The sequence below is a fragment of the Melampsora larici-populina genome, assembly GCF_000204055.1.
Source record: "Melampsora larici-populina 98AG31 unplaced genomic scaffold MELLAscaffold_73, whole genome shotgun sequence".
Lineage (NCBI taxonomy): Eukaryota > Fungi > Basidiomycota > Pucciniomycetes > Pucciniales > Melampsoraceae > Melampsora > Melampsora laricis-populina.
Window position 1 is genome coordinate 76,840 of NW_006768837.1, and position 24,615 is coordinate 101,454.

Genomic DNA, 24,615 nt, shown 5'->3' on the forward strand with positions numbered 1-24,615 from the left:
TCCATGGATGTTGCTTTCAAGCCCAAGGACAACTCAGATTCAGATGAAGCTCCAGCGGCAAAGCAACACCACAAACCTAAGGTGGCTTTAACTGCTTGTGCTCTGGTTCAATTGAAGAAACACTGATTCAAATACCTGCTGGAATTTCCACCAATATGAAGGAATTTGGCTCTGACATTCAATCTTCCTTTGCCTTGATTCAACTTCAGAATTGATTGACACTGCAGCTCAAAAGATTCAAGACAAAAAACCTTCAACCCGTGCTTCATCCGTTCCTTTAATTTACAATTCATTGCTTTAAAACACTCAACACTACATTGCTTTAGATTTATTTGCTGAAAAGCCTCTCATTGCTGAAACTTATGTCAATACACCAGCTGGTGAGCATGATGATTGGCTCCAATACATCCTCAACAAAAGAAGTAAGAACTGTGATTTTGTATCATTCATCCAATACACACTTACTGATTGTAACTATTCTTTTCATTATCTATCATTTACCTTCAATATTAACATTAAAATATCAAAGTTTTTGTTATCAACTCCAATTAAAATTATAGTGACCGTTGTAGAACTTATCTCCCAACAAAGGTTATACAGAGCGTGGAGAGGATAATCTACCAAAAAAAGAATAGTAGAAGATGTCTATGGACTGCTCTCCTAAAACAAGACAATCAGATAAGAGAACTCTGTTGTATTGAGTCCTAATAATTATTAAAAGGGAAAAGTAACTACTTTAATTCTCAAAAGACTAAAGGCCAGTTTTTTGGATGAAAAGCCCCATTCAATTAACTCTCAACACTTATAGTGGTATTCCAGACTGATAACTAAAGAAAAATAGTGCAATATCCTTTTGATATTATTCCCAATAGACTTTATAAGTCAAAACACTACAAGGCTAAAGGAAATTTCTCTTTATAACTATAATAAAGGGCATATTTAAGTGACCAGGTACTATTAAAAGAAGTTTATGATGATAAACAAAATGATAATGCTGTAAATGATAAAGAAAAAAGGGGAACAACCACACCCAAATCCTGTGATGAAAAAGTTCTTGAGTTGTAGAGATTGAGAAAATAAGCCTTTGTCATGTAAATGTTGCTTTACATGTGTATGTAAGTGATGTGGTGATCAATTGATGGGATCAATCAAAAAAATCAGTCATAGTAGTTTACCAAGGTTATCAGGAAAGTTCAGCAGGGAAGAAAACTCAAAATTGAAGGAATCTGATCAATAGAAGCTCTTTTAGGCTTATGTATTGCTCAATATGTCATTATTAGGTCATCTTATTTCAAACAACTTATTAATATCAGTATAAAGTCTTGTCAAATGAATTACAAAAAGAAAAGAGTGAAAAACATAAGAAAAACTCAAAAATATAGGTGTACAGGCTTAGAAATGGTTTTTAGAGTAGTCATATTAGGTTGATGGGTTTTGTGAGGTTAGAATATGAAACAAAAGCATTATATTATTCAATAAAAACTTTAATCTTGATGGTTGATAAGGAGAAACAGAAATTATTAAGCACATAGTACTTTTTTGAAGTTGGTAAACAAGGGTTTTGTGGGTAGTTTACATATGTAATGGTGGTATTAGTAGCTTTTAAGGTTGCCAAGAAGATTTTACGGGAATTTTAAGCTTACAATTGATGATGTAACATTACAGAAGCAAGAGAGGAGGAGCAACAGCTGTGTAAAGTGGTAAAAGTGAGTGGATTTTGTCAAAGATGGAGGTTTTCAGCTTATTACATATGTCAGACAATGTCAGAATTGGATGGTAGATGGCTCGTACAACACAGAAGAGGTGATTACATAATACACAACCTTTAAATTAACAGTAACAGATGTGTGTGAAGAAAGTTACAAGAGAAATAAGAAATTGGTGTGAACTTCAAATTTTACACTTACATGCATACATGTGACAACATTTACATACAAAGACCTCAACTTCACAACTCAATAACTCATACATTACTCATCAGCAGTACCCAATATGGCGCCAATTATTGATCAGTATCACGAGCTCTAAAAGATGCACTTTAATATTCAAAAAATTGACATCATTTGGAAAAATCCATAACTTCAAAAATAGGTTTTCAGCAAGTTTACAAGGAAAAACTCACCTGTATTCATCATAGGAAGTGCTGTAAATCATTCAATTACATCATTGATCACTTTTGGCTGTGTAAATTACATCATCTATTAGTAAGGGCATGTTCACTTAAGCAATTTCTGGTGAGAAATCACATTCTGCAAAATTTAAAGTGTCTATTTGGTGGTGCATGTTTCATTTTTGCATTAAAAAATTTACAGAATGTGATTTCTGGTCAGAAATTCTTTAAGTGAACGCGCCCTAAAAGACTCATTACATTGCATCATTATATGGCTTTTTGGGTTTTTTGAGGCCGTTGACCATTGTAAGAGTTGTAACACATATGTATATATAATCTAGAATGATTTTGGGATTTTTGTTCCCCTTTTTTCTTGATCATCTACGCAGTTATCATTCTGTTTATCATTATAAGCTTATTTTTGCAGTACCTGGTCACTTAAATACGCCCTTTATCATAGCTATAAAGAGAAATTTACTTTAGTGCTATAGTCAAAAAGACTTATTGGGAATAATATCAAAGATATATTGCTTTATTCTCTTAGTTATCATATTGGAATACAGTCCACTCCCTCTAAGTTGATATCCCTGTATGTGCATAATTCTCTATGTGCATAGGATTTTTTGCCGCCAAAAAGGTGTTCTCCACCCAAAATGGGGTCTACAGTCAACTCCCTCTAATTACATACAACTTGGCGGGTGGTTTTTTCATGCACTTGAAGGAATATGCACTTATAGACCTCATTTTGGCTGGAGAACCCCTTTTTGGCGGCAAAGAATCCTATGCACATAGAGAATTATGCACTTACAGGGATATCAACTTAGAGGGAGTGGACTGTATAAGTGCATATTCCTTCAAGTGCATGAAAAAACCACCCGCCAAGCTGTATGTAATTAGAGGGAGTTGACTCACTGCCAGCATTAAAGAGGTTCCCAGATGGGAATACGGGTCCTAGTGATCAGATTCCCATTCTGCTACTGTTACACAGTTCCATGAATATTTCCTGAGTAGCCGTTGTGATATATGTAGTCAATATTTTGAAATGTGTGTCTCAATCTGAACAAAGTTACAGCATGTATTACACATGATTTTCTTATCTAGATGAGCAGATAACTGAGCCGACCTGTATGTAGCTGATAGCTAAGGATTTACTCAGATGTTTGCACACATGTAGTGTATGCTTTATGGCTCAGATGTGCAGTGCAAGATGATTTGATTCTCCATTCTTCTCTCAATGATATTCCCAGCCTAGGTCACGTTCCGACCAGGGAACCTATTTAATGCTGGCAGTGACTGTATCATGATGTGACTACAACTATACATATCTGTAGACTACAACATGCAATATTCAACAAAGTCATTTCAAAACATCCAAGCACTTTCTTTGGAACGGCCCGCTCCAATATTTTTATCTCATGTTTCCTAGCTCCAATTATGTTTGTCCCTAGATCAAGTCAAACCAACCGTGTGCTAAGCCCGCCATGAAAATGAAACAAAATCCCATTCTGTGCATAACCCCTAAACCCCTAACCCATACTGCCAATATGAGGGCCCACTGGTCTCTCATATCACACGCCGCCCCTGGCAAGTCTGGCTCGCAGTGCAGAAAAAAACGCGCAGCGCGGCGGGGTGCAGCGTCCTGAGCTATTGCCTCCTTACCTGGGACTCACCGGATCCGGGTAGCTACGCCCTGCGCTGCCATTTTTGAGTCAGGATTTTTCCCGCCGCGCTTTTTGCTACTGTAGCACCCGGCGGTATGGTCACGCTACTTTCAAACTTTGGATTTGAGCAGCCTCCAATCTGACCACAAGCCCTCAAGCCACCAAACCATTGATCAACAATCAGACACCTTTCCACCACCAACCATCCAGTTCTATGGTGCTGAATATATACAATCATTCCTGACCTGTGGTTGTGGTGGACAGAGGGTCGACTCCGGGGTACACAGGTTTGCACCTTTCCTGTGTTTTTTATCCCTATCAGTTATCTATCTTGTCATTTTTTGACTGACCTTGGTCTTATCCTAAAATAATTTAGAAATTACTAAAACAAGCTCACATCAATCATCAACTAAAGACATGTTAAATCAAATTTATATCTTGGATTTCAAAACTTGGTCATAAGAGAATCCGTCAAGATAATAATAACAATGATCTTTCAATCAGACCTGCTTGTTCTTCATCAACATAAACATAGTAAACTTGAAAACCTCACAAAATCGAAATCGACTCAAAACAAAGAATCAAAATCATTATCACCTAAATCTAGAGATGGTCCTAATAATCCTTTTTCAGTGAAAGAAGATGAATCAGTTTGTCAAGCTAGTCCATTTCATAATGAGAAATCTCGTAAATTAGCTTACGTTTTGTAAATTCATTAATAAACCTTTCTTAAATCTTATAAAAACTATTCTTTAGTGACGTTTCTTGATTCTCTTTATTTTTTTGATTCTTTAGTCGTGGTAAGAAAATTCAATATCATCCAGGAGAAGATTTACATAATACTGGGGATTCACCTTTTACACTCTCGACCCCTAAACTACTTGTTCCAAATGATGATATTCCATCATAAATTAAATCTGAAACCAATTCAACAGAAGCTATAATCGATCCATTTCAAACACCTAAAAAGAATAGGAAACCTAATGATGATGAAGTAGTTGGACTACTTACAGCCCAACAGACTTGTCAGAAAAAAAACTGTAATGATCTTTTGGGTGGGAGGAATATTAAACAAGTTGATTTTAATGCTCTTTACCCTCTTTCAAATCAACTTATTTATGTTTTCTATACACTCATTCTGTTGTGGTAAAAAGGTACATTTAGGTCAAGTACATCACGTAGTTTTACAAACCGGGTAGGTACAGGTAGCTAAGTTGGATTTAGGAGTATTAATTCAAGGGATTCACTGGTGAAGACAAATTGGGAGAAATGTTAGAAGGGTTTTGGGTGTTTAGAAGAAGGAGAAGGAGTAGTGTAGCAGAATCCCAATTGGAGTGTGCTCTTCATAGAATCAGGTCTTTTGAACTAACCGAATCCGTACTTCCATTCTATTGATTTCTTTCATGTTTCCCTAACAATACTTGTGTGTGCGTTTTGTATTCTGCTTTGGGACAAGTTGTTAAAAATCTCTGCAGCGTGATTTGTCTCTTATACCTGCCTCTCTCTCAAACTTCAGTTCCCTCCCTCACCGAGTGGAAACTGAAGTTTATAGTGAGCACATTTTTTTTCTTTGTTTTCTCATACTTTCACTCTATGTGTCTTTCATCCTGGACCTCACTTACACTTTACGGTAGACTTCCTACCACTACTGTTCCCTGCTTGTTGCAGGTAAGGCGTCGACTTCTCCGCCATCTTTCATCTACCAAGAGTTCCCTTAGAGCTCATAATCTACCTGTTCTGTCCAGGTGAATAGTCCTTTCTTTCTTATCTTTTTCTCTTTATCTTTCTAAGATTTTATGCTTTAGATTACTTGAAATTATCACCGAGTGGAAACTGAAGTTTATAACTTCCTACCACTACTGTTCCCTGCTTGTTGCAGGTAAGGCGTCGACTTCTCCGCCATCTTTCATCTACCAAGAGTTCCCTTAGAGCTCATAATCTACCTGTTCTGTCCAGGTAAGGCGTTGACTTCTCCGCCATCTTTCATCTACCAAGAGTTCCCTTAGAGCTCATAATCTACCTGTTCTGTCCAGGTACCTACGCTCTCTGCGTTGACATTCAGTCCGCTAGTTCTCATTTCACATTCAAGTTTTTAACTCATTCACACTCGTTCAATTACAATTTTTTTTATTTACTTTGAAAAAAAAGCTTTTTTTGCTGGCAACGCTGCGAGGCGCTGCGGAAATAGAGTACGCTTTCAGCTACTATTTTTGTGCCCCAAATAATCTGAGCTACTGTTAACGCTACCACAGCCAACCGTGACTTTTGTCCACTACGCTGCCCATTTCAGCGGTTTCAGCGCTGGGTAGCGCTGCAAGCCAGCCTTGCCCCTGGTAGCCGCACATTGAATTGTGTGCGGCTACCTGTTGCAATCAACTAGAGCGCACAAATGATAATACATAAAGGGTGACATTTAGTATTTCATGATACAATCATTGCAAACATAAGAGAGACGTAAGAACAGAGAAAGCAAGAAAGAGAGACCTACCTAGAGCGCACAAATGATAATATGGAAAGGGTAAGGAAAATTCCCTTTCCTGGTGCAGCTCTAGGCAAGTTATATACAAGGTTCGTTATGTAACGTTTATGTAATAGATGATCATGAGAAAAAGGATAAACAACTAGGAGATCAAGGATCTGATAATCCAATGAGAAACCAAGAACAACAACCAAATGATAGGTGTGAGCTAGGATGGTAAGCACACTAACAATATCTATGGAATACAACGATGATATCATGGAATCTATGTGAGTATTCCAACACTACCAGCGGCGGCTTTTTTGCGCGCCTGCAAATTCACTGATGGGCCGCCTGTCAGTGGCCTTTATACAACCTCATTGCCGCTTTGTGGCTGTCCAACGGCTGTTGCAACAGGCGGTCGGCATACAGAATTGCCTAGGTCTACCCAGAGGCTGCACATCCCTCTGCAGGGATGGGCGGCCTTACAATGGCTGCTCCTGCCGGACCAAAGGCGGTCCAGACCCTCTGGTGGTGTAGGGTCATGGTCACTCAAAATGGAAGCTACTAAGGTGCCTAAGCAGGGATTTTAGGTACCTAGCCTATGCCTGGTCCCAAATGTTGACCATCAAGAGAGAAAAAAAATCAAAAAATGCCTCAGATGACCTTGAGAAGATATAGAAAGATTAAGTTCACTCATCTGATTCTACTCATGTAGTTATCTCCTTGAAACATTGGTATTGAAGTTTCTATTCTTGAGCTCAAAAACAAAATATGGTTTGGCATGTGAGATTGTAGTACAGAGCAGCCTTTAGCTACTGTACTACTACCAGTATAGTATAGTGGCACCCTTGCTATTTCCAGAGCTTTTCTCCCCCTTTTTTTAAAGTGCTTTTTGGCTTTATTGCATATAACACTATCTAAACTTACGGTACTCAAAGCAACTATGTACGCGTACATAGTTGCCGTACATAGTTTTTTTTTGGCGGGCGAAATACTTCGAATATACTTCTTTTGTTTTTTTCCCCGCCAAAAAAAACTATGTACGCAAACTATGTACGCGTACATATGTAGCTTTGAGTACCGCAACTATATTAAGACAGGATTAGTACACCTTATAAGAGCGGCCATCTAATTGAAATTCAGAAAAATAATTGACAATAAGAGTGAATGACATCTTTGGATCCAAGCTTATAGCTTTATCATATTGACGTTTATTAGATTTCCTCTTTTTTTTAAAAAAATCCATGTTTAGGCTTTTAGCCCACCCGCAGGAAAGCGATGGACCCCTATCACCCCAAAAAGGGGATTTCTCCCATAAGTAAGGGCAATTGGCAAGGGACTTAGTTAAGTCTGTGCCCGGATCTGGGTGATGAGGCCTCTAGAGACGGATAATGCAAAGACATCGGGTAGGATGCCGGGGTCCACCCAATTCGAGGTGTTTTATGCATGTCACTGATGTTCCGAAAGTTCAACCGAACCACCAATCCAAGAATGAATGAACCCGCATCAAATTCAAACTTATCAAACTCAATGCCTTCTACTTCTGAGCTTCCAATGGCTAGCCCTTCCTTGGTCTTTGATCCCGTCCACAACGCTGGTCGCCTATTATCTCATTTCAGCCATCTTGAAGATCTCCTCCGCCTCGTACGCCGGACTCGTCATGCGCTTCCAGCACTGGTACAGGAAGCTAACAATCTACCAAAATCTGGAGCTATCGAAAGTTGGAACTGCTTGAAACAAGAAAATCTGAAAAATGTACAGGACCTCAAGGAGGCGATCATGAACTCGCAGGGTGCGCCTGACTTACGTAATCTCATCCTAAGGTTCATTGCACATACTTTCCTGCCCAAATGTGCAGACTTGGTGCTTTCCGGAGTAAGAGACTGTTTTTGAACTTAATCCCCTGCCTCCGTCGTCGTTAGATGCCTTTCTTTTCGTTAGATCTAGCTCTCGGCTGGATGAAACCGACTTCAAAATCGATGATCAGATGCCTGATGAGACTGCAGCAGCTGTGGCGCACATGAAGAAATTGGCGCCTCGATCTCTTTTCCAAAAACATTCAGATGGCTCATCTGGACGCATAAGCGTCCCTTTTGCACTTCAAACCCTTCAACCCGGGTTCGAGGCCGCAATAAAGTTGATAAATGAGTCATACGGCTTGCAAGCGATCTCATGGCAAGAGCATATCACGCGACCTGGACGGACAAGTTGGGTAGAGGTCAAAGTTAGAGGCGTCTTACGAGCTTTGGTTACAGTGCGAGAATATCCTGACCCGAACAATGGCTCACGGTCAATCACTCGCATCGAGAGAGGTGTCTGCTTTGGCGTTCATGAACCTAGAGTCAGTCTCCCTTCTCGTAGCAGAGAATGTGTGTATACTAATGCGCTACTGTCACGATCATGGCATGTAGAAACACGTCTATGAGCAATCGGATTATGGAATATTTCAGTCGATCAGCCGATGTTTGAACACAACCATCGACGAGCACCCAAAACGAGGATCGGATAATGTGTATTTGGTCTGTGTACGTAGTCAGATGTGTATCTTTCTTTTACCTCGTAATTTGAACCCGAGAAAGAAGGGAAGGGCGTCACCAAAAAGCTTCATCCTGACGATTACTTTCTTTTGGTCTGTTCTCTTTCTCTAGACATTTCTTGCATCATATCTTGACCTATTCCAACCCATCAACCCCACTCTGGCGAATCCCAATCAAGATAATGCAAATCCGTCGAAGATCCTATATCCTCAAGTTTGGCGTATTTGGCGCACAGCGGCCGATGATCAGGCAGGGCAACAGACAGGAGGCTGGGATCCTATGGAGGAGCCGAGGTAATGGTCAAAGAGACTAGAGCTTGGTTTTGCCATGGTTTGAGGGCCCTTTCTTCTCGCGCACTATCACATTGTTGAGGACACTTGCCTTCCCGGTGCACTATCAAGTGATCACCATTGTATCTAATAGAAACTTGTGTCCTCAAATCTTATCTTCCTAATGAAGAGAAGGCTCACTGAATGTCACAAGGAAAATTGATCGGGCGGACACGGCGGCACAGCTGCTATGTACGGCTCTGAATTCCACATTGCAGCTGTGTTGTGAGATTCACAGGCCGGCAAGAGAAAGGGAAACGGGATGGAGAAAAATGAGATGAACATCAAATGGCTGAAATAGTCCTCAGACAGAAGTGCATTGCTACTCGGTTAATGCCAAGCGAAATCATTTAGGCACACTCACCAGTTGTTAAGCTACATAGGATGTAAATGGGGTGTCATTGCTTCCCCCCGTGCATCTGATCAGAAACATACTGCGAACACATGAGATGATGACGATGCCTTTATAATTCACGACATACGGAGTATGTCTGAGGTGCAATACATATTCCGCACCAAGCAAATGCTAAGTAATCCCAGAAATCTGAGGTTATCGACCACCCTTGTACCCCCATGAGCTACTGGGTTCACTATTATCGGCAGGTACAGCTCATGAGCCAGGTCACGCTCACACCCGGGGCCCCGAAGCCACGAGGCGCCCCGGAGGGGCACATGGCCGTGGCCAGGGCTTAGGCCACGCGTGGCCCTCACCACAAGCCCTTCATGACCTTCATAGTGCATGAAGTTCAGCTTAATTCCCCTTCAAAGAGTGCCTTAAGCAGGGAGTAGCACCTGAAGATGAGTTGGGCTATGATCAAAAGTTGTTTCAAGGGCAGGCCACACAGGGCTGGGCAGGGCTGGGCCACGGCCCTGGCCACAGCCCTGGCCACGAAAAAGGTGCCGGGTGTGAGCGTGAGAGCCAGGTCGGTCCGACAGGTTGCCATTAGATAAAACCAACATACGGTCATCAGGCTCTTCTCGCGATAGCTACAGTGGCACCGAGCTGATAGGGTCCGGCAATCACCCGGCATACCCTGAGCAGCTGGATGATGGATCGGAGGTCATAACGCATGTAGGTAGTAGTCCAGTAATTGCTTAATGAATCCATGACTTCAAGGTAGAGTATCTGCTTCAAGACTTTCATGGTGTCAGATGATAATTTTCCTCATCCACTGATTTCTCCTTTTCTATAAATAGAGCTTAAAATTGAGTGCACACCCTGGCACGCCGCACATCGCACCTTGTGATCCATCCGGCTCATCAAACCGGTCTGAGTTAGCAACCGCGGAGCTGCTCTTGAACTTGGTCTTTTAGCTTGCTGATCCTTTTGGCCATGCATGTTGACAATTGACTCGAGGCGTTAGATCAAGTTTTAGCGGTGCTCTCAACACAAGGAGCAACTGGATCGTTCGTAATGTACAGGAAAACTCAGATAGCCGCTCTCTTCTATTCTGGGATCCAGATCCTCCAATTTCAACTTCATACTTGGGTTCGTTGGGTCCAGATCCTTCACGCAATCAAACCCGTGGCTGTTGGCATCGATCGCAAGCAGCTCTAAATTTTCAAATGTATAAATACGGCGCCATTGCATGATAAAGGTTTGTACTCACCCCCATCTAACTGTTTCTCATTACTCATAATACTCAACAATCGTACAAAAGGATTTCAACTTCGACAACTTGATTCAAGGAAAAACAAGTATGGCCCAGATGGACCTAGCGTTCGCTCCAGCTTCGACTCGAGCGAAGCTTGTGGGTATTTTCATGGCAGGCTTTGCCGCATTTGGAGGGTGGGTTTTGATTCATGCTTATCAATCAGGACAGCTTACTGAGAACGCATTCTTTGTGCATCTTCACAGTATCTTATCTGGATATGACACCGTATGTCCTCAAGTAAATAGATGACATTTGTCTAGGTACTCATTTTCAGCCCTTGGCGCGGTTTATTCTAGGGTTATATCTCAGGAATAAAAGAAATGGAATATTGGTATGTGTTGCTCGAGCTACTTTCAAAAAATATCATTCATGTCACCGAGCACGAAATATAAAATGGCACGCACGAGTAAAACATTAACTGATGACTTATCTTGATCTTTGTAGGCTCCAGACATTTGGAGAACAAGATGAATCTGGAACCTATGTGGTCAGTGGATCTACAAAATTTTGCCTTCGTAATCAATAAATGTTTGAAATTAACCCCTTGGATCGTTTCCAAACAGCTCTCAACGGCGAGCAATTCGCTTGTTACCTCCGTCATGTCGGTTGGAGCCTTTGTCGGAGCGATACTAGCTTCTCCCTTGGGAGACATCCGTGCGACCTACTCTTCTGAATCTGATCAACATCTTGGAATTTTGACAAGTTTCCCCTCTTTTTCATTTTTCAGTTGGTCGACGATGGGGAGTCATCTTATCATGCGCAATTATCATTGTTGGTGTCACGCTACAAGCTACTTCTAGCACTATCACCATTTTTGCTGTTGGAAGGATCTTTTCTGGGATGGGCATTGGATTGGCATCTTGTTTAGTACCGATGTACCAATCCGAATGTGCCCCGTATGTCGTCATCCATCCTCTCTTATATCTGATTTTCAATTGCTATTCTGACGTGGTTATTGGTCATTCTGATTCCAGAAAGTGGATCCGAGGTGCCATCGTGGCTTGTTATGTATGTTATCCCAAGATAACCATAGACTTCAACATCTTGAGACTTATTGGGATACCTCACTCATATCTGCTTGGTCTGATTACTTTGTACAGCAATTGGCCATCACAATCGGTTTGTTAATCGGTGCCTTGATGATTAACGCTACAAAAGACCGACCGGACATGGGCTCGTTCCGAATCCCAATTGTTCTTCAAGTTGAGTCACCATTTTCTCCACAAGTGACTTTGCCTGCGACCGAATCAAATAAAGTTGTGTTCTGTATGAGGAAATACCTAATTAATCATCTCATCTTAACAACAGTCTGGCTGGGCCGCTATTCTCGCTATTGGACTCTTCTGTCTTCCAGAATCCCCCAAATTCTTGATTCTGAAAGGAAAAAAACAACAAGCTAGAGCATCTCTGGCTCGATTGTCATCTCTGCCTATAGACTCACTACAAGTTTTAAGAGAATGTAACGAAGTGGCAGATTCATTGGGGATTGAACGAACAACGGCAACTGGAACTTATGCAGATTGTTTCAAATCGGGAAAAGGAAGGTATCGACTGAGAACATTATCAGGAATGGCCATCCAAATGCTTCAGCAAGCCTCTGGGTATGTACATATCCTCATCTGTTGGTATCTTGTCAGGAAAACGGAATCGAAATACTGATTCTGTATCTATTTCTGATTAGGATCAACTTTATCACCTATTATGGAACTTCGTTAAGTCCAATTTCAATTCCAATGTAACAATTCTTTTAGATTTTGACTCATCACAAACATTGCCAACTTACAGATTCTTCAAGAACAGTAACCTCAAGAATCCATTCATTATCACCATCATCATCACTAGCGTATGTTGATTCTTGATTTTCTTAGCTTGGAATTGATGAAGAAGTCGGAATTTTTACTCAACTGTCTGATAAGTTCCTTGGGCCATTTAGGTGAATGTGGCCATGACATTTCCAGGAATTTGGGCCGTAGATCGGATCGGTCGTAGAGGTCTACTCTTGTTGGGTGCAGTTGAGTCACGAGTTCATCTTCGATAGAATGCGATACATACTGACAGAATTGAACAGGTGGTGATGTTTGTGTGTGCATTGCTGATCGCGATCCTAGGAGTAATCCCACCATCAACAGACTTATCTGGGCAATATGCCCTCATTGCACTTGTGTGTATCTTCGTTGGAGGATTTGCAGCTACTTGGGTCAGTCCCAAGATCGATTGCCTACATCATCATAGCTCTAGTTCTCAATACACTTCTTTTGTTACGTGAACTCTCGATATAGGGCCCTCTTGTGTGGTAAGCTCTTGTGTTACTTCAGTCACTGGATCCATGAGGAGTCTAATAACTGATTGGCGATTTCTGAACACTCTGTCTCCCTTTCAGGGTTGTAACTAGTGAGATATTCCCGTTGGCAATAAGAGCAAAAGCTATGTCTCTGTCGACGGCAGCCAGTTGGGGAACGTTAGCGAACTTTTACTGTAGTGTTTCTGGCTTGCGCTACATAAGCTGATGTTGATTTTCGTGACTTTGTGATGACTTCTGCAGCAACTTTGCCATTGGATTTGCAACACCATTCATGGTTGACGACGGGCCAGGGAAGGCAGGCTTAGGTTCCCGAGTATTTTTTATCTGGTCAAGCTGCTGCCTTCTCGGTGTGGTCTTCACCTTTTTCTGGTGAGTAACGAAACTTTTCAATTCAACCATCGATGCCGTCACACTGATAAGATACTCGCTCGCTACTTCATTTCTGACAAAAGTATTCCGGAAACAAAAGGCTTGTCACTCGAGCAGGTTGATGATGTCTATCAAAACAGTTCCATCGTTGGTTCTGATCGCTACCGTCGACGGTTATTGGCTGCTGGAAGTGCAGTCATGAACAGTCAGGACACAGTGGTAGCGCCTGATTGTGACATGAAACAATCTCACAAAAGCTATTCGCCAAAGTAAAAGGAATCTTACCAGGTCTCTTCTTTTCTCCCTTGATACCCTTGGTCTGTCAACACGCTTTGATCGAAAAAAAAATTCATGGTCCCATGTTCTATCTTTCTGAGGCTACAAGCTTGTAATTATTCTTTGTAGTAGAGTTTTTGTGTTACTCTGTACCGGTTGATTGTCCAGTTAGCAAATGCTATAAGAGCTCATGTGAATCTTTCTTTCCAAAAAATGTCTCAGTTTCTCTTACATTTGAAGATGTTTTTTATTTTCCTTCTCACTGCGGATTTTGTCGAAAAATATTTTGATCAAAGCAATATAGGAAATTGCACCAATAGATCGCCTCGAATAAAAGATAATCACGTGTAATTGTATCCTTCTGTGTGAGGATAAGTGCAATTTGTATCTATCATGGAAGATACATCGAAAGTTATTCGTGTTCAATAAAATGGGAAAAATAGCGGTGATGACATTATTTTTTGAAATCAACGAATTCATCCAATATTACGAACCTTGTAGAGATGCATCCCGATGCATCGGAATTAATTTCTACGGCCCCCTCTGCGACCATTGCATAGCCCTTCCAGCCCTTGAGTCTCCTTTTTACTGCTGTAGCACACACATAACGTAAAGTATAACAGATTAGCCGCAATGGTTAGGCGTCACAATGAATAGAAATATTTATCTCACATTTTGGTCCGTTTGTTTTTGACTTTGAAACTGGATCCTTTGTCTGTGTCACGGCCACTGGACGTGGGTGGGCTTGTCTCTTGGTCATGGCTGTTGTGCAGGGGAAGTGTATATTTATTGAGGATAAAAATATCACAAGGTCAATAGTACGACCCTAGTCACATTCCATCCTTCCTTTGGGTTTGGATGACAATACTTCAATTTCATGTTCCGTCTCATCTTCTTGCTGTCCTTGTTCTGAATCAGGGGCAACCACAAATTTGGTACGGATAACCAACATCATTAGAGGCCAATCTTCTTTGGTGATGAAACAAATACACACCAAAATGTTAGATTTCATCTGAGACAGCGTCCCGCGCAAGCTCCTCAGCTGTCAAGACCTGAAAGGCTCTACTTTTCTTCTTGTAAACTACAACCCAAACAAAGAATGGCACCACCGTCAGATCACATTTGCAAAGAAAGAAGACATGGGATCAAACCTTTCTTCCTGGGATTTGCCTCCTTTTTTTCCGCTTTGGAAGTATTTTCTTCTTTGGTGTTTCCATTGGAGGCAAACATATTCTCAATTTCTTTGGTGTGAGTGAGGTCAGAAGTGACTTGACACTGTCATAAACAATGTGATTAACAATATGATTAGAATTCTAAAGAAAGTCAATTAGAAGTATCACTCACCTTTGCGGTTTTCATCCAAGACCAGAGCTTTAGCCATCTGTTTGATGGTGTCCTTATCCCTTGTCAGTGTCTGAGAAAAAGGCATGTTGCCTTGGATCTCTGGATGAGATCTTGTGATTTTATAATTGGCCTCCTCAATAATGACACTTTCTTCATCTGTAGATTCCCGTGAATACATTGCCAAGCTTGTCTTTGGCAAAGGACCACCAATATCTTGTAAATCAGTACTTATCAAGCTTGTGTTACCACCATTCAACATCTGGTTATGATACCACACAGGCTCAGCAGTCAGGCCTTGGACTGTGTGTATGACCTTACACCAGAAATGAGCACTGTCCCAATACCCACGCATGCGCATCCAGTACCTAACCCCATAAACCTCAAACTGGTAAGGTAGATCACACTCAGCCATCATAGCATCCATGTCCAGCTTCTTGGCTTCAGAAACCAAGAAAGTCAAAATGTACAAATGGATGTATAACTGAGGAGGTGGCAGCTGTTCCCATGCAAGATGGTTCCTTTCAAAGAATGGTGGTAGGCCAGTATTGTCCTTTGTGCAGCGCTGGCAGTGTTGGTTAGACTGTCCTCAAATTCCAGTTTCCAACATCCAAGTGGCCAGAAATTCAGGGGTTTGACAAGGGTGCCACTATACTATACTGGTATGAGTATACACCACAGGCAGCTGGCACATGATGATCAGGTGAAATCTGACTCTGCCAACGAATCCCGGGCTGTTCACACGATGCCACATCTACTGGCTACACATGGAAGCCAGCGTGACCATCACCTGACATGACCTTGTGGCCACAAGGTGATGGCTCACCAGTTCATTAGGTGCCTGCTCACTTGATAAACAGGTGATGTGACTCCTATAACCAGGTAAGTGTTATGATCTCATTTTGGATCATTCTATAAGGCTATGCTTATACCTGTAAAGCCTGTTCTTATATACGTTGTTCTACGTCACTACTGTTGTACCTTTCTCTTCATGGTACAATCTATTCATTAGACCTCATCATCATCATCGACACAACCCCCAAGAGACAACCCCAATCCCTTACGCCCAATAGAGCTAGTCTCTGTACGTATAGACCATCTAGATCATATCACATTGTACCATCCGCAAGTACAGACGCTAGAAATCGTGATTGAGAATTAACGTTATTCTGAAATTCTAATCATCTGATACAAACCTTATCGATACAAACCTCCGACACAAACCTTATATATTTGAAACAAACTTCGGCACAATACAGAGACAACCTTCTGAAACAATCGATACAACAAATCAGGACCCTGGAATACACCCATGGAGGGTACTGACGGAGCATGATTTTCAGTTTTTTGCCTCTACACTACGCATCAGTGCCTCTATGAAGCTGCGGAGCACTTCAAAAGATGCGCATGGAGTAGGGCTATCAGATGAGACCAGACAGAGCCCGGCATCGTGTCTCACGGCGGCGTAAATCGCGATGGCGCAATTTTTTTTTCGACCTCCAAGGCCAAAAACCGACCCTCGATTTTTGGCCCTTTTTGGGGCGTTACATTGATATATCTTAGGTAATATTGGTGCTACCAGGCTGCGAGCTAGTGCATTTGAAAGCCTTCATTCTGGTGCATCTTTTGTGCTCCTGTAGGTATTGATAAAGTGCAGTTTAGTATCGAAAAACTACGTCAACAAAAGGTCGGTTTTTTCGTAAGTACCCTCCATGGGTGTATTCCAGGGTCCTAACAAATCACCTAATCTAACTTCTCACGTCTTCGCTGTATTCGCTTCTCATTCAAGAGACAAGCTTCTTCGATCACGACGAAGTACGGGATTCCTATTGACGACAATCTAGTCTCGTCCAAAGCCGAAGATTCTACCTCATCTTGGCAAACAGCTCAAACGGTGAATAAGATGGCTGATTTGGAATTGATCACGGCGCAGATCGCCGATCTCAATGCGCGTTTAACTTCTGAAACGGCATTGCGTTTAGAGGAGACTGCTCGACGTGAAGCAGCTGAAAGACGATTAGAGGAAGCTATCGCTAATCCTAGGGTGCATCCTGTGGCAGTAACCCCTTCTGCACCAGTTGCTCACATGGCCAAGATGGCCACTCCCGACAAATTTAGTGGTCAACGTGGAGCCAAAGCGGAGATGTTTATTCAACAAGTTTCGCTTTATGTCTTGACCAACGAACGATCCTTTCCCGCTGAAGCCAACAAGGTAGCTTTTGCGGTGTCTTACTTGACGGGAGATGCTAGTGTATGGGCGACGCCATTTGTTGGACGCATTCTAGGAGACAATAATGACGGACTCACGTTTAAAGCCTTCGTTGACACGTTCAAAGCGACTTACTTTGATCCTCACCGAGTCAGCAAAGCGGAGAATGCTATCCGAGCTTTGTGGCAGACCAAGTCAGTATTGGACTATGCTACCCGATTCAACCAACTTGCTAGCATTATCAGTTGGGAGGATGCTACATTGATGAACAACTTCAAAGGTCATCTCAAACCGGAGATCACTGTTCATTTGATCAGGGATACTTCAACTACTCTCGAACAACTTATTTGTGCTGCGATTGAGATCGATCACTTATTGCATCCCGATCGTGAAGGTGTTGCTTTATTTCATGACGGTGGAGATGATAAGAAGGCTGTGGTTCAAGTTGGTGGTGGTAGTGGGAGTCAACAGATGTTGAGAGCTGAAGATGCCATGGATTTGTCAACTGTTCGATTTAACATTTCTGGCAAGGAGTTTCAACGTCGCAAACTTGCCAACTTATGTTACTATTGCGGAAAACCTGGTCACTCTGCTTCTCGTTGCACTCAAATGAAAGCTGATAAGGACAAGAAAGCTGGATGGAAGAGCCAAATCTCGGACTCAATGGTTGGAAGTAGTGCTGGAAGTACTAAAGGAGGGGATGGAGAGTCGAAAAATGGCTCTGCTCAAGAGTGAAGGTTACGCCACACTTGAGCGACAATAGTGGTTGTATTTTGAACATTGGTGCAAATTATGTGTTAAGCAATTCAGATCCGAGAATTTTTAAGTGCATCTTTGTTCGAGAACCCACTAACGTCGTAACCCATAAAGCTTTGTGCCTCCTTGACTGTGGCTCGACCCACAACGTCATAAGTCATAGGTACGTAGAGAAGGAAGGAATTGAGTTGAGAAAGCTGCCTCAATGGAGAGAAGTGACAGCATTTGATGGAAGGAAAAGTTTTATCAAATTCAAGGTGGAACTTATTATGGAGAATGAACATCAAGAAGAAGAATTTCAAGTTGCCGAATTGAAAGGTCATTACGATATCATTTTGGGAATGCCGTGGTTTAAGCGTCATGGGGAGTCAATTCAATGGAACAGTAATGCTGTAGCATCCATCACCTCTAATCCGCCCATTGTCCCTGCCCAGGAAGGTATCGTGGACAAAACTAGGAAAATTGAGGAGGGGACTAATCCTATAAGGGTTGTTACGTCCCTGCGATGTGAGTCTGACTGCATTAAACCCACTATTCAAAGAACTTTAACTGGCAAGTATCCCCAGTTGGAACAGATCAACGATGTCGAAGAACTTGAAGTCAAAGAAGATATGGACAATGAAGAAGAAACAACAAAAGTGTCACCTAATACGCATATGGCCGGCCACTTCGTGGAGAATGGAGGCCAAGCTAGTAACTGTGACCCGGGGGCTAATCATTTTATGGTTGTTACGCCCCCGCGATGTGAGTCTGACTGCACTGTTCCTGCTATCATAAGAACTATCACTGGCAAGTATTCCAGTTTTGAACAGGACGAAGTCTCGGATCAATCGGAAGTTCAAGATAATCAAGTGTCACCCTATACGCCTATGGCCAGCCAATTCGCGGAGAATGGAGGCCAAGCTAGTAATTGTGACCCGGGGGCTAATCATTTTATGGTTGTTACGCCCCCGCGATGTGAGTCTGACTGCACTGTTCCTGCTATAATACGAACTATCACTGGCAAGTATTCCAGTTTTGAACAGGACAAAGCCTCGGATCAATCAAAAGTTCAAGATTCAGTGTCACCCTATGCGCCCACGGCCGGCCAATTCAAGGAGAATGGAGGCCAAACTAGCAATTGTGACCCGGGGGTAGCGGCTTTATGCCCATCTGATTTAGAGCCCCCGCCGAGTGAGTCAGAATTCTTATATATACTAGATGATTTCGAGGATGTCCTAGCTAGCAGACACTTTCTCTCTGCAGCACGTATCAGCACCAACGACGAACAGCCGGTTAAGGTTGACAACGCGTCACCAGTGTGTATTGACGCTTTGAAATCATCATGGAGCAAGTCGGCACAATTAGCAGCTGCAGACCCAAAGCTACAGGAAGAGGTTTCCGCTGCCGATCTCGTGCCTGAAGAATATCATGAATTCTTACTCTCAACGACTTCCCCCACGCCGAAAATATGATTTCTGCGTGGATTTAATTGATGGAGCTTCGCCCTTCGCAGGAAGGATCATTCCTTTATCGCCAGCTGAAAACGAGGCACTTGACAAGATGGTTGAGGAAGGTCTAGCTGCTGGCACAATTCGTCGCTCAACGTCTCCTTGGGGAGCGCCAGTGCTCTTCACCGGAAAAAAGGATGGGAAGTTGTGACCATGCTTTGATTATTGAAAATTGAATGTGATGACGGTTAAAGTAAAGTATCCATTACCTTTGACTATGGAGTTAGTGGATAGTTTGCTCGATGCTGAAGAGTTTACATCTTTGGATATGCGAAACGGTTATAGCAACTTGCGTATACGGGAGGAAGATGAAGCTAAGTTAGCTTTCATCTGTCGTGCTGGACAATTTGAACCATTGGTTATGCCATTCGGACCAACGGGAGCGCCAGGATATTTTCAATTTTTTATTCAAGATATTCTCAAGGATCGAATTGGTAAAGACGTGGCTGCATTCCTGGATGACATGATGGTGTATACTAAGAAAGGTATGGCGCATAAACACTGTAAACATCATTCAACTTCCCCAATTTGGCAGAGGAAAATGATTAATAGTACAGTTTTTCATAAAAGAATCTAATACTGCACACCTGGGCCATTTCACCCACACTACATATGTGCAGCAAGCTAAGTCAATAGTTGTCTATCATGTACATACAGGTCTGCTCAGTTTTTTGCCCATCAGAATAAATAAATCACATGTTATACCACATGTAACTTTTTCGACTTTGAAATTTTTTTCCCAAAAATTCACTACATATAATTCTGTAGCTGCTCAGGCAATATTGTTGAAGCTATGTCTTAGTAACAGAAAGTGTGTTACATGCAGTTGAGTTGATGAGATCACACCAAAACATTGAGTCAGTGTATGTAGTCAATCTTTTGGAAGCTTTTTTCAATCTGAAAGAAGTTACAGCATGTATTACATATGAATAACTTGTCCTGATGAGCAGATAACTGAGCAGAACTGTATGTACATGATAACCACATATTCACTGAGCCTGCTACACATATGTAGTGTGGGTGTTATGGCTCAGGTGTGGAGTGATAGACCATTTTATGACAAATCATACTCCCAATCATTTTTCCCTGCCCACTTGGGGAACCCGAATAATGTCTGCAGTGTAAAGATGCAGTTAGGCATGTTCTAGGAGTCTGCCGTGAACAATCAGTCTGCTTGAAACCAGAGAAGTGTAAATTTTCTCAATCAGAAATCGAGTACCTGGGTTTGGTTATTTCAAAAAATCAAGTGAAAATGGACCCAAAGAAGGTAGCGGCGGTGACGGATTGGCCAGCGCCAAAGAATGTACAAGAAGTCCTCAGTTTCATTGGATTTGCAAATTTTTATCAAAGGTTTATTGATAATTTTTCCAAGGTTGCGAGGCCTTTGCACGAGGTAACAAAGCGTGACGTTAAGTTTGCCTGGACGAAGGAACGCCAGGAAGCATTTGATACGCTCAAGATGAAATTCACGACTGCACCAATTTTAAAGATCGCTGACCCTTATAAAGCATTTGTTCTGGAGTGTGACTGCTCAGATTTTGCTTTGGGAGCAGTTCTGTCGCAGGTTTCAGATGTTGATGGGGAGCTTCATCCGGTCGCCTTCCTATCAAGAACTCTTATTCCGGCGGAACGAAATTATGAGATATTTGATAAGGAAATGCTAGCAATTTTGGCATCTTTTAAGGAATGGCGCCATTATTTGGAGGGTAATCCTAATCGATTGGACGTCATTGTGTATTCTGATCACAAGAATCTTGAGTCTTTCATGACTACAAAGCAACTGACACGACGTCAAGCTCGATGGGCTGAAACATTAGGATGTTTCGACTTTGAAATTAGGTTCAGACCCGGAAAACAGTCAGAAAAACCAGACGCATTATCCCGACGGCCGGATTTGAAACCCACAGTGGAGGAGAAATTGACGTTTGGACAATTGTTGAAACCTTCAAATTTGAGGGAAGATACTTTTGTTGATGAAATCGAGATTGATTCATTTGAATTGCTTTTTGAAGACGAAGTAGGAGGCAGAGATTTTGAGGACTACTTCGAGGACGAAAACATCATGGAAATAAATGCTTTGGAATCAAACACGGAAAAGAATGCGGTTTGGAGTGACGAGTCAATTTTGGATGCGTTAAGGAAGTGCCTTAAGGACGATGGAAAACTTCAAGATATGATGAAATCAATTGAATTGAGAAGTGTAAAGGAAACTGAATCACCACATGATTATGACACTAATGACGGTCTTTTGTACTTCCGGAAACGAGTGGTTGTTCCACAGGATGACAAATTGAAGTTCGAAATAGTGCGTTCTCGTCACGACAGCAAATTAGCTGGTCACCCAGGTCAAGCAAGGACACTATCACTGGTTGAACGAGAATTCTATTGGCCGTCAATGAAAAAGTACATCAATAGATATGTCGATGGATGTGCATCGTGCCAAAGGGTAAAGTCAAGAAACTCAAAACTCTTCGGTGCTTTACAACCTTTGCCAGTTCCTGCGGGACCGTGGACGGATATTTGTATGGATTTGATCACAGACTTGCCAATATCAGAAGGCAAAGATTCTATTTTAACGGTCGTGGATAGACTAACTAAAATGGGTCATTTCATTGCATGCAGGAAAGACATGGACTCGAGTGAATTAGCAAGACTATTGATTGATAATGTTTGGAAGTTGCATGGAACACCAAAGAGTATAGTGTCTGACAGAGGATCCATTTTCGTAGGAAGGATTACGAGAGAATTGAATTCCCAATTAGGCATTGCAACTAAACCGTCGACGGCGTACCATCTGCAAACAGATGGTCAATCAGAGGTGTCAAATCGCAGTGCGGAAGGTTACATCAGGCATTTTGCGAACTACGCGCAAGATAACTGGGTAAAGAATCTTTCTACGTTTGAGTTTGCTTACAACAATTTGGATCATACTTCAATAGGCATGTCTCCATTCAAGAGTAACTATGGTTACAATTTGAATTTGTCAAGGACGATTGGCAGTGAGAGGTGTGTGCCTGTGGTGGAAGAAAGATTGAAACAATTGGAAGAAGTGCAAGACGAGGTGAAAGCTTATATGAAAAGAAGTCAGGAAATTATGAAGCGAAATTATGATCAAAATGTTCGGGAAGAAGAAGTTTGGGAGCCAGGAACTAAAGTGTGGCTCAACAGCAAGAATATTTCAACGACAAGACCAACGGCAAAATTTTCGCACCGGTGGCTTGGACCTTTTGTTATCAAAGAAAGGATCTCGAGTGTTGCTTACAAATTGTCGTTGCCTTTGTCGATGAAAAACTTACATCCTGTTTTTCACGTTTCTTTGTTGAGGAGGTATGAAACAGATACGATTGAAGAAAGAAAAGAAGCAACACCAGAACAAATTGTTTTAGAAGGAGTTGAGGAATTCGAAGTTGAAGGAATTTTAGATTGCAGAAGAAGAAGAGGCCAATTGGAGTTTTTGTTGAGTTGGAAAGGTTATGGACCAGAAGAAGATTCATGGGAAAAAGAAGAATCACTCATCAATGCGCAAGAAATGTTGAAGGAATTTAAATTAAATTATCCTAATGCTGAAAAGGGTTATAAAAGGACGAGGAGAAAGAGTTGAGAGGATCGTGCTTTTTCCCTGAAAGTGAGGGTTTTTTATTGCTGATCCGTGGAGAGAATGCAGAGCCTCAAGAGGAGCTTGGGCATTAAAGGGGGAGTAATGTTATGATCTCATTTTGGATCATTCTATAAGGCTATGCTTATACCTGTAAAGCCTGTTCTTATATACGTTGTTCTACGTCACTACTGTTGTACCTTTCTCTTCATGGTACAATCTATTCATTAGACCTCATCATCATCATCGACACAACCCCCAAGAGACAACCCCAATCCCTTACGCCCAATAGAGCTAGTCTCTGTACGTATAGACCATCTAGATCATATCAGTAAGAAGGCTTTCCTGATGAATAGGTGAGGCATTACACACACTCATAGGGTAGGCAAGAGGTATAGATCTGATCAGTTTCACCCTATTTGGGCCCTCTCTCAGCCCCATGAGGGTTCCGTTGATACTAATTGCACTCAATTTCTTGATGTGGCTCAGGCATATCACATTACATTTGGATTGGTGTTTGATACATATATTGTAACAACAGGAGAATTGAAAACAATTGATCACACTAAAAAAACCTGAGCAAAACAAGGGAATTGAGAAAAACAAAAGAATCGAGAGAAACAAAAGAATTGAGAAAAACATAAAAACGAGAGAAACAAAAGAAACAAGAGAAACAAAAGAATTGAGAAAGACCAAAGAGTCAAGAGAAACAAAAGGCTTGATTGAGACAATGTGCAGATTGAGCAAAAAAAAATCAAATTGGAGGTGATTTGACAGAATGGAGACATTAAAAAACTTATAAATGAACAAGTGATTCAACTGAGATACACAATCCGTCCTTTGAGATAAACAATTGATCATATTTCAAGATGAACATTGTACCCGGTTTGATTCTGATATGAACAATTGATCCTGTTCCGAGAGTAACAATGAGCCTATCAAATTTTGAGATAAGCAGATACTAACACAAACACATATGTTATATTAGTGATAGTGTTGAAATGGATGGCTCAAAAGAAAGGAGACAAAAACAAACTTACAAATGAACAATCAATCCCTTGAGATAAATGATTGATCTGAGTTTGCTCTTTTTTGATTTTGTCCTTGATGAATCCAAGCTTTACTTCAATCCAACCATGATTAAGAGGAAAGTTGAAAGTGATTTAGAAAGTTTGGATCTACTCACTCAAAAAGCAAGGGAGTTTGGTAAGCATTTAGTGGATGTGATGATAAGGATGTGATCAACTGTTGAAAGGAGTATTTGGCAGTGAAAGAAGAGAGGTAGCTGGAAGAATGAAAGAAACAGTTGATTGTTTTGAACTTGATAAGTTGAATGATGGATAAAGAATGGTGTTAATGAGTTGGTGAATCAATTGAAAAAGAAAATTCTTGAAGTATGTTTAATTGCTTGAGGGTTGTTGGGTAAAGAAAAAGAGAAAGTGGTAATCAACAGAGGTGGTTCAATTGATTGATTTTAATGATGTCTTAGGTTTAATGGTGGTGGTGGTTGATGGGTGGTAGAAA

The 24,615-nt window shown here is 41.5% G+C and overlaps 3 protein-coding genes across 3 annotated transcripts; all 3 read left to right on the forward strand.

The window, feature by feature from the left end:
- Positions 1–4,259: 4,259 nt before the first annotated feature.
- On the forward strand, positions 4,260–4,681 carry MELLADRAFT_112871 (uncharacterized protein; the record flags this gene model as incomplete). The annotated part of the gene is made up of 2 exons (XM_007417468.1): positions 4,260–4,477; positions 4,567–4,681. The coding sequence occupies 2 exons, from the start codon at positions 4,260–4,262 to the stop codon at positions 4,679–4,681; spliced, it is 333 nt and encodes a 110-aa protein (XP_007417530.1).
- A 2,997-nt stretch (positions 4,682–7,678) lies between these two features.
- MELLADRAFT_68726 (uncharacterized protein) lies at positions 7,679–9,066 on the forward strand (the record flags this gene model as incomplete). Its single annotated transcript, XM_007417438.1, has 4 exons — positions 7,679–8,024; positions 8,155–8,573; positions 8,644–8,757; positions 8,881–9,066. The coding sequence occupies 4 exons, from the start codon at positions 7,679–7,681 to the stop codon at positions 9,064–9,066; spliced, it is 1,065 nt and encodes a 354-aa protein (XP_007417500.1).
- Positions 9,067–10,807: 1,741 nt separating this feature from the next.
- On the forward strand, positions 10,808–13,697 carry MELLADRAFT_40410 (uncharacterized protein; the record flags this gene model as incomplete). The annotated part of the gene is made up of 17 exons (XM_007417423.1): positions 10,808–10,887; positions 10,957–10,978; positions 11,050–11,090; positions 11,198–11,240; positions 11,317–11,407; positions 11,481–11,649; positions 11,728–11,761; positions 11,854–11,955; positions 12,062–12,354; positions 12,435–12,464; positions 12,539–12,596; positions 12,687–12,764; positions 12,822–12,950; positions 13,033–13,046; positions 13,134–13,211; positions 13,296–13,424; positions 13,508–13,697. The coding sequence occupies 17 exons, from the start codon at positions 10,808–10,810 to the stop codon at positions 13,695–13,697; spliced, it is 1,581 nt and encodes a 526-aa protein (XP_007417485.1).
- Positions 13,698–24,615: the final 10,918 nt, after the last annotated feature.